At 41.0% G+C, this 15,069-nt stretch overlaps 1 protein-coding gene and 1 long non-coding RNA gene across 4 annotated transcripts in view; one reads left to right on the top strand and one right to left on the bottom strand.

The window, feature by feature from the left end:
• LOC140577590 (putative E3 ubiquitin-protein ligase UBR7) overlaps positions 1 to 13,734 on the bottom strand; it is a 39,184-nt gene extending 25,450 nt beyond the window's left edge. For 2 of the 3 annotated variants that reach the window (XM_072702502.1, XM_072702504.1), the window contains exons 1-2: positions 13,615 to 13,734; positions 12,981 to 13,110 (exon numbers count right to left, since the gene is read on the bottom strand). In XM_072702502.1, coding sequence (XP_072558603.1) covers positions 12,981 to 13,109 — 129 coding nt within the window. In that variant the 5' untranslated portion in view covers position 13,110; positions 13,615 to 13,734. Of the gene's footprint in view, positions 1 to 12,980; positions 13,111 to 13,390; positions 13,501 to 13,614 lie in introns of those variants that run through there. The other variant, XM_072702503.1, reaches the window with a different exon arrangement.
• Positions 10,055 to 11,123, top strand: LOC140581172 (uncharacterized). The gene is made up of 2 exons (XR_011984239.1): positions 10,055 to 10,220; positions 10,469 to 11,123. It is a non-coding gene; the product is annotated as an uncharacterized lncRNA (long non-coding RNA).
• Positions 13,735 to 15,069: the final 1,335 nt, after the last annotated feature.

Raw genomic sequence — 15,069 nt, 5'->3', positions numbered from 1 at the left:
TAAGCTCGTCCACAGTAATTGGCTCTTCCAGCCTCTGAACTGAGACCGGGTCCACTTTAACCAAATCTAATGAATCGAAAAAATTGTCAAACGAAGATGAATCGGTCTCTAACTAATATAAGGAGTAAAACTGTTTAAAATGGTCATTAATTTCTAATGGATCTGTTGTTAGGCCACAAGAGGCATGAATTTGTAAAATTTGATGAGAGGAGGAGGCCTGCCGTAACTGATGAGCTAAGAGTTTGCTGGACTTCATTGCTGGACAGCATCGTCATTGCGATGTACGCACGTGCAATAGTCACATCGCAGGATGTGCGATGTTAAGTAACGCAAATTAAATTAAGCGGCGTGGACAACGCTTTTGGTGTTTTTGCTGAACTAACAAATGTCACACTGTTCTTATTCTTAAACAATCCACAAAAGTCTGTCTAATATAATTTAGATCAATTTAAAGGTTTTCGGATACGGAGCCAACACGCAGCTTTGCACGGGCAGCTAACAAACATGTCGATCACAGAACGAACCACCAAGCACAAACATTCTAACCATTTAACCCAGCATTATTTTGTCACTCATGTTAACTCTCATATGCGATAAGCTTCCATAGTTTAATGCTCATGCTCTGTTTAGTACTGATTAAGTTATCATTTCAAATATATTTGGGCTAAATCAGGTCAATCTTTCTAGAATGATTAATTATACCAATACAGCAGCGGTCACTAACAGGTGGACTGCGCCGGACCCGGACCCAGAAGCTGTCCCATACGGACCTGGACCGATAGCCCTTTGTCTGCGCTAATGTGCCATTAGTGTTAATAACAGCAGCAAAGCGACCAAAAAGCCGTAATGTTCCCAAGAGAGTGGCTGGTCTGTCCTGAAATCATATAGCTGAAAAGTTTTCAAATACAGTATGTATTATATAACATGTTGGATAAATAGACATAGTTTACTGGTGATTTCATGTTCGTGGAAGTTTCCGCTTTTTAACATATGTATAAAGTAATATTATCTGTTATATAGATCAACTCAGGTGAAATAAAAATTGTACGTTTTCAGCATCTGGCACGCCACTCATGATTTCAGACTTGCGCAGGAAATCTTACGGTAAATCTATATTATTCCATTATAAACCTAAAATGAGCTACGTCAAAAGTGTGTTTACATGGTTAAATACAAAAGCATACTATTTACAAGGTAAGAACTGTTACATGTGTGTGCAGACATCTCGAATTGAATTGCACTGAATTAATTTGATTTGACAGTCAGGTACTGATTACATGCAATGTTGATACAACTGATATGCTACTTAAATATACGTCACACTAAATAGTTAGACATTATGATCTTCCGGACCTTTGCTTCAAGAAATTTTCTCTAACTGGACCTCTTTAAATTTTAGTTGAATACCCCTGCAATAGAGCTATTGAACTAATTAGAATTTTTAAAATCCCAATATATATCGCAGAAAGAATAAATATTGCAATGTGATTTATTCCCAATATCGTGCAGCCCTAGTAGAAAGGATATCAAACTCTGCCTGAAGAGAAAGACGCTCCTTGCACAAGTTTGGGGACGGACAGGAGGCATAAATCTTATCAAGCTGACCGATATGCTGGCTTAATTCTTGTAACTTACTTCTCCTTTGCTTATTCTCAAAACTGCAATATGAAATAATTTCACCTCTTATGTACACCTTCAAAGTTTCCCAAAGAAGTGAAGCTGAAACCCCTGGGAGTCATATTAACAGAAAGAAAAAAGTCAATTTGAGTACAAACAAAGTTGACAAAATCCCTGTTAAGCAATAGCCGTGTGTTAAGACACCAGGGGGGGCGTGGGCTATCACGTTCCTTTATGTACAGTTCTAATGTTACCGGGGCTTGATCTGATATTACAATAGGGTTATACACACATGACCGAACTGAATGGAGAAGTCGATTATCTATAAGTAATCGATACGGGTAAAGGTATGGTAGCCATGTGAAAAGAAGGAATATTGTCTCCCGAATTGATTAAGAAAATGCCAAGGATCGGAAATAGAAAACTCATCCATAAAGGACAAGATAGTTTTAGAAGACTTTGAGGGCGCACCAGTTCTAGAGGAAGAACGATCCAATATGGAGCAGTTGATGTCACCTCCCATGATAAGCATGTGTGTAGACATGTCAAGCAATCTAGAAAACATTAATCGGAAAAAAAACTTTCATTATCCCGATTAGGGCCGTATATATTGGCGAAAATTACTGGATTGTTATATAACTGTCCTGTCACAAAAACAAATCTCCCGTTAGGATCTCGGATAACATTAGAACATAAAAAGGGAACAGACTTGGGAATCAAAATAGCCACACCCCTACATTTTCCTCTAAATGAGGAATGGAACATTTGACCGACCCATCTCCTCTGTAATCTAATGTGGCTAGAGAGATCTAAATGAGTCTCTTGGAGGAAGACTATATGAGCACCTAACTGTTGAAGGTGATGGAGCACCTTACTACGCTTAATCGGGTTATTTAAACCATTACAGTTCCAAGTAATTAATTTAAGACCAGTCCCTGACTGTTCTGACTGTTAACGTAGACAATGCCACAATTTAAACTAATAGATCAGTGCATGCACATACAGTGTAGTATGGAATGTCTAACAGCCGTAACATTATAAATAGAAAATAAAGGTAACCATGCAATAATAAATAATAAAAGCTGAAGCGTCCTGCCAACCAAGACACAAGCAAAACCCAAGAAATAGCAGAGACATTCAGATTGCGCCACAACAACATCTAAGGCAAGTGCCCCTAAGAGTCTGCGATATAAGAAAAGAAATATAAAGACAACACAGTAATAACATTTACCCCTTCAAAGTGGCTCATATAGATATAGGCCCAAATAGAAATGAGAAAGGGAACAGCATAACAATCAAGAACAATGAGATAACCAATTGGCCTACCAGGCGGCCAGCATCGTTCTCAGACTGTAGTACCGGAGGAGACCACAGACTTAAGATTTGTGTTAGTCTATTACGGTGGCCGGATCCTCAAAACTGCGCGTATCTCCGCCCAGCAGAGTGATCCTAAGGGTTGCGGGGAATCTTAAGCCATACTTCACCCCGGGGCATGAAAGCAGCCGACGTTTAACGTCCGAAAATGCAGCACGTTTCTTGGCAACTGCAGATGTATAGTACGGAAAAATAAATCTTTTGCCCTGGTAAAGAAGAGGAGACGTCCGGGAGCCGTCTCCGGCCCGACGTAGAATATCATTCCTCACATGAAAGAAATGCAGTCTAATAACGAACGGCCTTGGTTGTACACCATCCTTAGGTTTAGGTTGAAGAGTGCGATGCGCACGGTCGAGCAGGAGCACGTCATCCAGGCAGAGCACCTCTTTCAACAGTTACACAACAAACTCAGTCAGGCGCACACCTTCGATCCCCTCCGGCACCCCAACCAACCTTATGTTGTTCCTCCTCGCTCTTCCCTCAAGGTCTTCACATTTATCTGTTAGCAACTGAACTTGAACTTTAAGCGTGGAGACCGTAGAGTTCAGCGTGGTTAACGAGTCACTGTAGTCCGTGGATGCGCACTCGAGTTCGGCGATAAGCTGGTCATGGGAGCAAAGTTTTTGCTGCACAGGCTCAATGGCATGTCTCAACTCCTCTCTCACTGACGAAATCTCCGCACGCAAATCAGACGACAGCGGGTCAATTTTGCTGCAAATGTCACTCATCAGTATGTCCAACATAGCTCGTAACTGACCAAGATTGCATGCACTATCATCGCCCGCCGCATCCCTCGATGGCGAACCGGGCTCTGTTGAGTGCTTTCACGCGGCCTGCACGACTCGACTTGGTTTTCATTCGTAAAGTTGCCAAGAATGTCCCAAATAATGAGAATAAATAAACTGAAGCTGCCCCTGTGCTTTAATCAACTGAGCACCAATTAAATCATGTAAAGAAAACTGCGTTGAAAAGTTTCAATTATCACAAACTCACGGAGCAAACTGGAGACACGTCCTACATCTTCGATGCTCAACTGCACCCCTGCCAAACTTTCCTGCAAGGGATGTCATAATCATGTTATTTTTGAAGTTTTAAAATTACATTAGCAAAATGCTTAGCTTCTTACAAAATTCACGCATTATGGTAATTAATTTAACAAAGCATTGGTGTGCCTCCTTGTACATGTACACTCACATACTGGAACCCAAAGATATTCACCAGTTACAAAATAAGAGCCTGAGTCAAGTTCCAAGTCTCCATCATGGTTCCAATTTGACGTTACTATTTATCAAAAATATTTAACAGCCTATTTGTTTTTTTCTATTAGTAACTGATGCAACTAAATGGGAATCACCACTTGAATAGTTAAAAACTGCATGGCTCATACCTCCTTAAGCTTATATACATATTCAAAGTAATCTCTATTTCAAATGCCTTTGAAGTAATAGGCTCAGTGCTTAGAAAAATGCCTACATTTAGCTGACAGAAATTAATTTTGTCCTTAGGAATAAAAGTAGCTAGCCCGATTTATCACTAATGAAGGCTTCCATATATGACAAACCACAAGATGTCCCTACATGAGCACGCCTGTTGAAATGAATTGGAATGCCACTAACAGGTTAGCAAGTTAATTCACAAGTTCTAGAGCACAGCACTGCTGTTTAATTGCTGTTTTTCTGTCCAATAATGACATTCTGTGAGCAATATCTGATAGTATATTTTACTATATACTTCACCTCTAGGCATTTTGCACCGAGCACCAAAGAAGCTTCTTTCCTTGAAGATTCCTGGTCATGGAAAAACAAAGTTGCAGGCCGTTTTTAAGTTGTAAGAAAATACAGTCTGACTTATAAATGTATGTCAGAAACTAAATGGTGTTTTGCGAGATATCTGGTAAATCAGGGGTGCCCAATACATCAATCGCAAAGGTAGTGTGGGTAGATCGCATTACAAAAAAAAAAAAAAGAGGATGGATGACGCGTTCAACCGCGCCAGCTGCTGCAAAACTCTAGTAAGCTACCGAGTCGCCTAGTCAGCCTCCAATTTATTTCCAATGCAATCCAATCTAGCTTTATTTATAAAGCACTTGAAACAACCTGTACAGTACTGTACAGTAAATAAGAACAAAATAAAACACATAATAAATAACAGATTTATATTAAAACAATATAAAAGAACATATAACTAACTAAAACAATCAAAAATAAAAGAGCTAAAGCAAACATCTCATAAGGTGTCAAAGGCCAGGGTATAAAGATGGGTTTTCAGAAGTGATTTAAAAACAGACAGAGAAGAGGCCTGTCTAATCTCTAAAGGCAGATTGTTCCACAGTTTGGGAGCTGCTACAGCAAAAGCACGGTCTCCTGTAAGTTTATGCTTAGTCCTGGGTACATTCAGGAGCAGCTGATCGGCTAACCTGAGAGAGCGGGTGGGTGTATAAGGCAGTAGCAACTCTGAGAGATAGGATGGGGCAAGGTCATGGAGGGCTTAAAATTCTTTTGTTTGTTTTTAAAGATGAATCTTAAAAGAAATGGGCAGAGAGTGGAGTCAAGCTAAAATGGGGGAATTGTGCTCAAACTTCCGAGTGCCAGTTAAAAGATGAGCAGCAGCATTTTGCACCCTCTGGAGGTGAACGATGGATGAAGCACTGACCCCAAAATAAATTGCATTACAGTAATCCAGCCGGGTGGTCACAAAGGCAGGGATTACGGTCTCAAAGTGTTGCTGGGAAAGAATTGGCTTTTTTTTTTAGCCAGCTGCCTCAGCTGGAAGAAGCTTGATTTTATAACTGCCTTAATTTGACTGTCAAACTTGAGCTCAGCGTCCACGTTAACCCCCAGGTTCCTGACAACTTGCTTTTTATACTGGTCCAAGGAATCTAAGTACACACTGGGGGTCCCAGTAGGGTTACCAAAAACCATCACCTCAGTCTTCTTATTAAATTTTAAAAAGTTAAGAGCCATCCAGGCTTTAATGTCATCGAGACACTGAAGTAATGGCTACACAGAGTATGTGCCTTTTTATTTTAGAGTGACATAGATCTGACAGTCATCAGCATAAAAATGAAATGCAATGCCATGTTTTCTCAATATAATACCAAGAGGGAGTAGATACAACGAGAAGAGGATAATTTTTCAATAATTTTAGAAAGAAAAGGCAGTTTGGAGATAGGCTTATAATTTGCAAGAACCGTGGGGTAAAGAGCAGGTTTTTTTAATCAACGGTTTGACTACTGCATGTTTAAAATCCATAGGGACCACACCTGACAAACTGATTTATCAGTTTAAGAACCAAAGGTCCAACTGTGGACAAAACCTGTTTAAAGAACTTAGGAGGGACAGCATCGTTTGGAGACCCAGCAGGCTTCAAACGACCAACAATCTCCTCTAAATAGGACAAGGTCACAGGCTCAAACCTGTCAAACACAGCGGGGCAGGGAACAGAGACTGAGGGGTCAAGACTAAGAGAGATCTGAGCCCTAGTGAAGGAGACCTTCTCAAGAAAAAAATCGTAAAAATATTCTCACATGCTACAGGGGAAGGCTCGATACAATCTGTCTGAGGTGCATTAAGAACAAAGTCAATGGTCTTAAATAAAACACGAGGATTGAGACAATTTGACAGAATTAAGTCAGAGAAGTGTTTTCTTTTGGCATCTTTTACAATTGATTGATAATGGCGCCAACAGTCCTTTAACATCTGAAATGACACTTGCAGTCTGTCTTTTTTCCACTTGCGCCCAGCTCGGCGACACTCACGTCTGACAGCTCTGGTCGAGTTGTTCAGCCAGGGCTCCGATTTAGTTTTAGGCTGTCTGGTTTTTAATGGAGCCACCATGTCCAAAGCAGTCCGGCAGGTGGAGTAGAACGATGAGCTAAGCTCCTCAGTCTGGCTGTTAAAAAGCTCTGGGATTTTACAGATCTAGTTAAACACTGCTGTAAACTGCTCAGCAGTGGAGGAGTTAACACGACAACGGTGAGCAGCAGTCCAAGGTTTAACTGTAGCACAGACGAGGGCAACTTCAAATATCACAGGCATATGGTCAGAAAACACAGCATCACAAATCTCTAAGTTAGAAACAGGCAAACCATGAGATAAAACAAGGTCAAGTGTGTGCCCACGTTCATGTGTGGGGCTGGCCACACATTGCACAAGATTAAAAGAATCGATAAGGTTTAAAAAGCCCTTTACCATGAATATTAAAATCTTCCACAATAAGAAAATGATCATATTTTGGCATGTATTCAGCCAAGAAGTCAGCAAAGTTGTTCACAAAGTCTTTATTGTATTTTGGAGGGCGATAAACCACCACACAGAACACAGTGTGAGAGCAGCCCAGCTCAAACACATGGAGTTCAAAGCAGGTGAATGGCAACGGTGTTGATAGTTGCTTACACTTAAAACGACTTTTAAAAATCGTTGCTATTCCTCCTCCTCGGCCCAACATCCGCGGGGAATTAAAATAGCAGCAATCATCAGGTAAAAGTTCAGAGAAGATGCTGCACTCACCAGCGCTCAGCCACATCTCACACAAAGTCCAATCCTTGGGATGTGAAAATATCCTTCAGGATAAAAGTTTTGTTTGTTAGGGACCTAGCATTAAAATCTTCCACAATAAGAAAATGACGTTAGCCGTCTTGGAAGCCCGACACAGAGGCCGCAGGTTCCGCAGATTCACCCCACGCCAGCGGGGACGAGGAGAGCAGGGTTTTCGGGGCTGGAACATCCCATCAAGGCCAACAACCAGTACCAGCCAGGCGTCGACAGGTTCCAGCGAACGTCGAGGGAAAGAGAAGTGAGGCGCCGCTTCGTATTTTTTGAAAAAAGGCGTAAAAGTGTGCCCTAACAAAGCTTTCAGCTTCACCTGCTGGCTGCTGCGTCGCCACCAGCGCTTACGCCGGAGGGGTGTAATCGGGACACGACACAGGTGAGCCGGGATGTCCGACAGGAACAGGGGCAAAGTTTTATGACCAGTATTATGACCAGCATAGCTCAACTTTACTAGATCATTGGCCGAAAGTTGGAGATCCAAAAGAGTCTGGCGATCATATAACTTCCCTCCGAAAAGCGAGCTGAGAAAGGTGAAGGAACTAAAATCCCAGTTCAGTTCAAAAGTACTCTATCCCAAAGGAAAATTAATAATAAAGAATACTCAATATATTTATAAGTAAATATATGCTTTGCATTTTTATAGTAGGTAGATCATTTTCACTTGTAGATCACTTATAAGTAGATCGCTAGCTGAAAAAGTATGGACACCCCTGTGCTAAATTATCACACACATTGTCTGACGTCACGGTTCTCTGGCTCTAGTGTTTTTCATACGTGGATTACTTGTTCAGCCGGAAAGTTTTGGATTGCTCTCAGGTCAGTCAGTCAGAGAGAGATGATGGCGATGACGACAGTTGAGGGGCAGCTTCCACCAAATTCGGTGAGATCGTTATTGAATTACCCTTTTGCAAGAAGGACGATGGTGGAAAAAAATCCACGTTAAGGAGCTGGGACCCGACAAGCCCGAAATAACTGTAGCTGTAAATTGTTAATTTACTTTATCTGTGAAACTGCTGATTTTAAGAAGGAAATTAAATTATGATTGTGAAACTGTTGTCATTTTCTGACTGTTCATTTGAATGCTTATACTGGACTAGGAAGGGAAATCTATTGGTACGTCAGCCCCACCAAGAATTTCTTCACCAGCCGCCACTGAAACACTGTACCTTTAGTACATATTAAATCTTTGAATTCATCATATCCCTCTAATAAAAGGTCCTGCTTGGATTGCGTAAAAAATGCGCCCTGTTTTTTTTTTTTTTTTTTTTACCATTTTGTGGAAGCTAAAAGAGACTTGCTGATCAAGTTTGCTAGACTCGATATACACTCACCTAAAGGATTATTAGGAACACCATACTAATACGGTGCTTGACCCCCTTTCGCCTTCAGAACTGCCTTTATTCTTTGTGGCATTGATTCAACAAGGTGCTGAAAGAATTCTTTAGAAATGTTGGCCCTTATTGATAGGATAGCATCTTGCAGTTGATGGAGATTTGTGGGATGCACATCCAGGGCACGAAGCTCCCGTTCCATCACATGCCAAAGATGCTCTATTGGGTTGAGATCTGGTGACTGTGGGGGCCATTTTAGTACAGTGAACTCATTGTCATGTTCAAGAAACCAATTTGAAATGATTCGAGCTTTGTGACATGGTGCATTATCCTGCTGGAAGTAGCCATCAAAGGATTGGTACATGGTGGTCATAAAGGGATGGACATGGTCAGAAACAATGCTCAGGTAGGCCGTGGCATTTAAACGATGCCCAATTGGCACTAAGGGGCCTAAAGTGTGCCAAGAAAACATCCCCCACACCATTACACCACCAGCAGCAGCCTGCACAGTGGTAACAAGTAGAGGTCGACCGATGTATCGGTTTTGCCGATTAATCGGCACCGATAGTTGATTCCCGGAACTATCGGTTATCGGCAAAAATCCACGCCGATAGTTTTTCCGGGTTGCGTCAGAGCTGAAGCGGCTGAGAACGGTCCGTTGTCCTTATACAGTGAGAGAGCCAACATATATATGTTCTAAGATTATTGGTCTGCCCTTGAGATCCTTATCACACATCTGTGACCAGCAGACACACAGGCTAGCACTCAAAATCATTAAAGACCCATCACACCCGCTGAACACTGCCTTTGAGTGGCTCCCCTCCAAACGCCGGCTCCGTTGTCCTTTGTTCCTAAAGCTGTCCTTCTTTTGAACTCCTGACACCCTCCCAAACCCACCATTATCACCTCACACTCCCATCTGCCCCTCCCCCCTACAATCCAGACCTCCTCAGATCTGAGTCTCTCACTTTTCCCCCCCCCCCCACTTTCTCCATCATGCATACTATTGCCTCTGTACTTTTAGTCATTTATTATGTTCATAGTTTATTGTGTGTCTGTGTGTCATCGGTTGCGTTTAATGTTACTACTGTTATTTGTGTGCGTTGCTCCTCTATGCCTTTTAAATTGCCCCTCGGGGACAAATAAAGATTTTTGAAATTGAAATTGAAATTGAAAATATCTATGGCAAGAGCCGCCTCTATAGGCGAAAATCGCTGTAAAGCACATGCTTTTGTTTTGACACGTGATACTGTTAGTTGCAAGGAGAGCGCAAGCTGCCTGGAGAGAGCGCGGTGCACGGACAACGCTGACACTTCAAATGCACGTTTAAAACACAGACAGCGAAAAGGTATGTATACAGTACACTACAGTACATGTTTTCATCTCAATATAAAGTAATTCATTTGTTGATTAGATTCTGCATTGGAGAAAGAACAGCAGTATGTTTGTCGACAAGGCTGAGAGGACGCTAACATTAGCAGTACATCAAGCGGTTAAAATAATGTGGCAAAAATACACGCAAGTCCGACCCAAATGTTTAATGTCATGATTGTTACCATCAGGAATGCATTCGATTTCAGTTCTTTTTATCTTCAGGCACAGGGTGCGATTTGCTGGGGGGATGAGGGGATCCGACTGGAGCGCTTCGAAACAGTGAATCTTTTTGCGACGCAGTGTTTTACTGATTCGGAGTTTCAAAAAGCTCTGTTGATACTTTGCTCACCTTCTCTATATAATACATTTGTTGTTTGAAATGAAATCATTACTATTATAGGCCTAACTTACGATGTTTTTATTAAATTTGTTATCACGTAATACAGCTCCCTTCGTATTAAAACCATTTCATGACGTGACACTCATTATCTGGTTCTTGCCTAAAAAGACGGGTATATAATGAGCGTTGTTAACAGATTACACAAACAGTTTGGTCAACCTCTGCCTATGGAGAGAGAAAAAAGTTTTCAAAATAGAAGCAAATATAGTGGGAGACTACACATATAATATACATTTATATAATTAATATTATATATAATTATAATATTATATAATTATATAATTATTATTATAATTCATTTTGTATGTAACTTTTTTTTATTTATTTGGAGTGTTACTTTTTCTTTCAGTTTGAAAGCATGTCTTTAATTTACCTCAATATTTATTAATATATTCATATTTATTTCATATAGCACATTTTCATGATTCAGTACTGTTTTTTTGTTTGGTTTTTGTAATAAAGTTTAGTACTATTTTACATGTAGTGTTATGTTTTAATTTAGTTGTTTTTTTTTTAATCCAGTATCCATTTTAAAAACTATCGGTTAATTAATCGGTTATCGGCAAGTACGGACCAACCTAGCTATCGGTATCGGTAAAATTCAATATCGGTCGACCTCTAGTAACAAGGCATGATGGATCCATGTTCTCATTCTGTTTACGGCAAATTCTGACGCCATTTGAATGTCTCAACAGAAATCGATACTCATCAGACCAGGCAACATTTTTCCAGTCTTCAACTGTCCAATTTTGGTGAGCTCGTGCAAATTGTAGCCTCTTTTTCCTATTTGTAGTGGAGATGAGTGGTACCCGGTGGGGTCTTCTGCTGTTGTAGCCCATCCGCCTCAAGGTTGTGCGTGTTGTGGCTTCACAAATGCTTTGCTGCATACCTCGGTTGTAACGAGTGGTTATTTCAGTCAAAGTTGCTCTTCTATCAGCTTGAATCAGTCGGCCCATTCTCCTCTGACCTCTAGCATCAACAAGGCCCACAGGACTGCCGCATACTGGATGTTTTTCCCTTTGCACACCATTCTTTGTAAACCCTAGAAATGGTTGTGCGTGAAAATCCCAGTAACTGAGCAGATTGTGAAATACTCAGACCGGCCCGTCTGGCACCAACAACCATGCCACGCTCAAAATTGCTTAAATCACCTTTCTTTCCCATTCTGACATTCAGTTTGGAGTTCAGGAGATTGTCTTAACCAGGACCACACCCTTAAATGCATTGAAGCAACTGCCATGTGATTGGTTGATCAGATAATTGCATTAATGACAAATTGAACAGGTGTTCCTAATAATCCTTTAGGTGAGTGTATAAGGGCTTTTCAAGCAGAGCGGGTGCGCGCAATCATCTCGGATGATTGAATCTAGCTAGACTAATCTACTCCTCTGGGTCGTCTGAAAAACCGACTTACCATGATGAGTTTCACGCCATTAACTTATCCAAGATGAGGCTTCTGATCTTGGATGATTTAAGCGACATACGGAAAATACCCCCTGCTCTGTGCACAGCCGTATATCGTGATGTGTTTATAGTTTGGAAGTATTGTACACTTAATGCTTCGCATGTGTGGAAATTTCAACATTTTCCAGTCCAAGTCACAAAACTCGAGTCCCCATTTCTGCTGGTACCCTTGTCAGCCACCACCACTAATTCTGTGAAAAACACTGGGTGTAAATTAAGGGCATGATGGTTCTGAAACCGAGACTTAAGACCGTGATACAAACGTTCACAATCTCCTTTTGCGTTTCTGGAAGACGGAACCACGATATCCCCCCAACCTCAATTAACCAGTTTCTGCAGGTGCAGCTTGTTAAACTCTCACTACGTTACTAATGTTACAAAAAACATTTTCAGTTCACAATTAACACTGTAAGACATGTCAAATATAAAATTATTTGTTGTATTTAAAGTTACAGAAAGCTGGATATTTTGGAAATATTACACGTACACTAGGGATGCAATGGTACACTTCTTTGTCGTGTATTGTCACTATTTCACATGTATTTCTGTATTTTCAAATTACTTGCATTTTAATTAAATACACTTTATCACACCAGTATTTTGTTACATTTGATTTGTAACAAGATACTTTTTGATGCATTCTGCCTGGTACTTAGACATTTCATCGAATTTGCAGCAGTCATAATTATAAACGCGCGGCCAGACACGTGGCATCATACCAATATTTACACCAAAAACATCTGGATGTGCACCCACATCTGCCCTTCATCATAGCCTTACATTGGCGCCGGCCAGCTTCGGAAGCGAGCAGTGGGCTCCGGCGACCCGGCCAGCAACAACAAGCGGCTCGAGGGCTAGTGCTAGTGTTACCTCCGGATATGAACACCTCTCCGAGTCGCTACCGCCCAGCACTGCCGACGCCTCGTTCTCCAATTCCTCGTCTTCCTCCAGTACGTCTACAAGAGAGACAGTCGCCTCGTCCCCTTCGTTTACCGCCATGCTTAAAAAGATAGAAAAAAATAAGACTCACTTCCTTTTCCAGGGCAAACGGCAGGGGTGGTGGGGAGGACGGGCTACCGTATTCACTGGTAATGCATAGTGTGCACCTTTTTCATTAGAATGAAGATTATTGAGGAACAGACAAAGGAGAGCTCTAAACGGTTATTTCTTGGTGCTAGCTGAAATAAAACATGAAATCGTTTCTAGGGCAGGCAAAATATTTGAACTAATTCAGGGGCATTTCAAGTATTTGAAAAGATCGGGGGCTAAGTCAAGTTTACCCGCAGTTTGACTTTTTTTTTGAAGGAAGATTGGCATCGGGAAATACTCGGGGCTATAGACCCAAGTGGTAAGACCTAACGACTCCCATGGACTAATTTCCTACTAAAATATTATGTAGGAATCGCAGACAAATACCAGTACGTATTTTCAGGCTAGCCAATTTAAATCATAATCTAGCGCCCCGGTTTGTTAGTCGCATGTAGTTCTGAAAGTGGGCACATACCCTCCTACAGCCCCGCCGCCAGATCCGTATTAGGCTCGTGACGTCATTACGTCGGAAGTCACGTGTGGAATACTGGTAGAGTATGGCTGCGCCAGAGCTGCGTGGGGAATTGAAATATCGAGATGGTGACAGCCGGGAATTCGTCGTTAAGACAGAGAAAAGCCTCCAATCTGTTTTATCTGGGATTCGCACGTTAAGTGCCGATGTGTCAGAAGCCTTGACGGAGTTGGTGTCTCAGGACGGAGGAACTGCGGGAAACGGCGTGGACCAGCTTAACGCCGATGGTATGTCTCCGTCGTTAATGTGCGGCCGATAGCGCTTCGACGGTGTCTGTTGAATATTAAAACTTGTCATATAACTGCTACGGATGTTATTACGCGGGTCCTGCCTGAAGTATTAAAATCTTGAGGTGTTCTTTGCGTGTTTGAGACGTTGGGGTTGATACGGCCATTGATGATGCGAATCTTTGGAGCTGCGTTTTAAATATAATTCATACTGAATTATGAAATACAGAAGATTTTACCAGTATTTTCTATCGCACTAAATAACGGAGGGCGTCTGCAGCTGCACGTTCCGTGCGTACCTTTGGCATTTGGACTAATCATTCGGCTAACGTAACATTTTTTAAAAACATAAAAACAGTAGTGTTGCACAGTTCAGGGTAAAATTTGATTCGCGTTTTCCCCCTCAATCGAGACCGCGGGAGGCTGTGCCAGTGTCAATGATCAATTTCAGGTAAGTAAAGTATACAGTATTTTACTGTAAGTATACAGTAAAATAGCTTCAAACTCCGGACATAATAAGTGTAATAGTTGATGAATCGCATGGTATTGCGCTTTTTAACAGACGTATTGTCATTCACAAGATAGTTTGTCGTTATTTGGGCTGAAAATGCATTGTTCGTATAGTATGTCTTAATGAAAAAATACCAGATTCAGAGGTCATTATTATTTACTATACAGCAAAATGTATTACTATGTAATCGCCAGCGCTGTCATAATGGTGCTTATCTCTGCTATCCTCATTGTGCATAGTTAATTACTTATCTGCCTTTATGTCCCAGAAATGTTGGTACTTATGTGTACTAAAAACCTAGTTGAATAGATGTTTTCTGCGCCTGCCACATCATTTGGTCATAAAAAATATTATAGGATTTAGTCACTAAATACATTTAAAGCAATTTTGAGCTTGATGGTATTTGAAGTGCAATTGTCTTAGGCTTTATTGTATATTCAACTTGTTTTTTGTCTTGATGTGTTTTTTATTGTTGTGTTGTGTTTTCCTTTTTACCTATGAGTTTTTAATGTAATAGACTAAACTGGCTAATAATTATTCACCTAAATGAAGTATTTTTTACAAGGTGCATCAGAAAGAAAACTTCAAAACCAGCCAGAAACTTTGTTCTTCATGTTTTCTTTTTTGACAGATGAGGAAGGAGATGAGGGTGATGAAGAA

Source organism: Paramormyrops kingsleyae, chromosome 19 (genome assembly GCF_048594095.1).
Source record: "Paramormyrops kingsleyae isolate MSU_618 chromosome 19, PKINGS_0.4, whole genome shotgun sequence".
NCBI lineage: Eukaryota > Metazoa > Chordata > Actinopteri > Osteoglossiformes > Mormyridae > Paramormyrops > Paramormyrops kingsleyae.
Note: the sequence above shows the minus strand (reverse complement) of the source record. Positions and strands in the feature narration are given on the sequence as shown.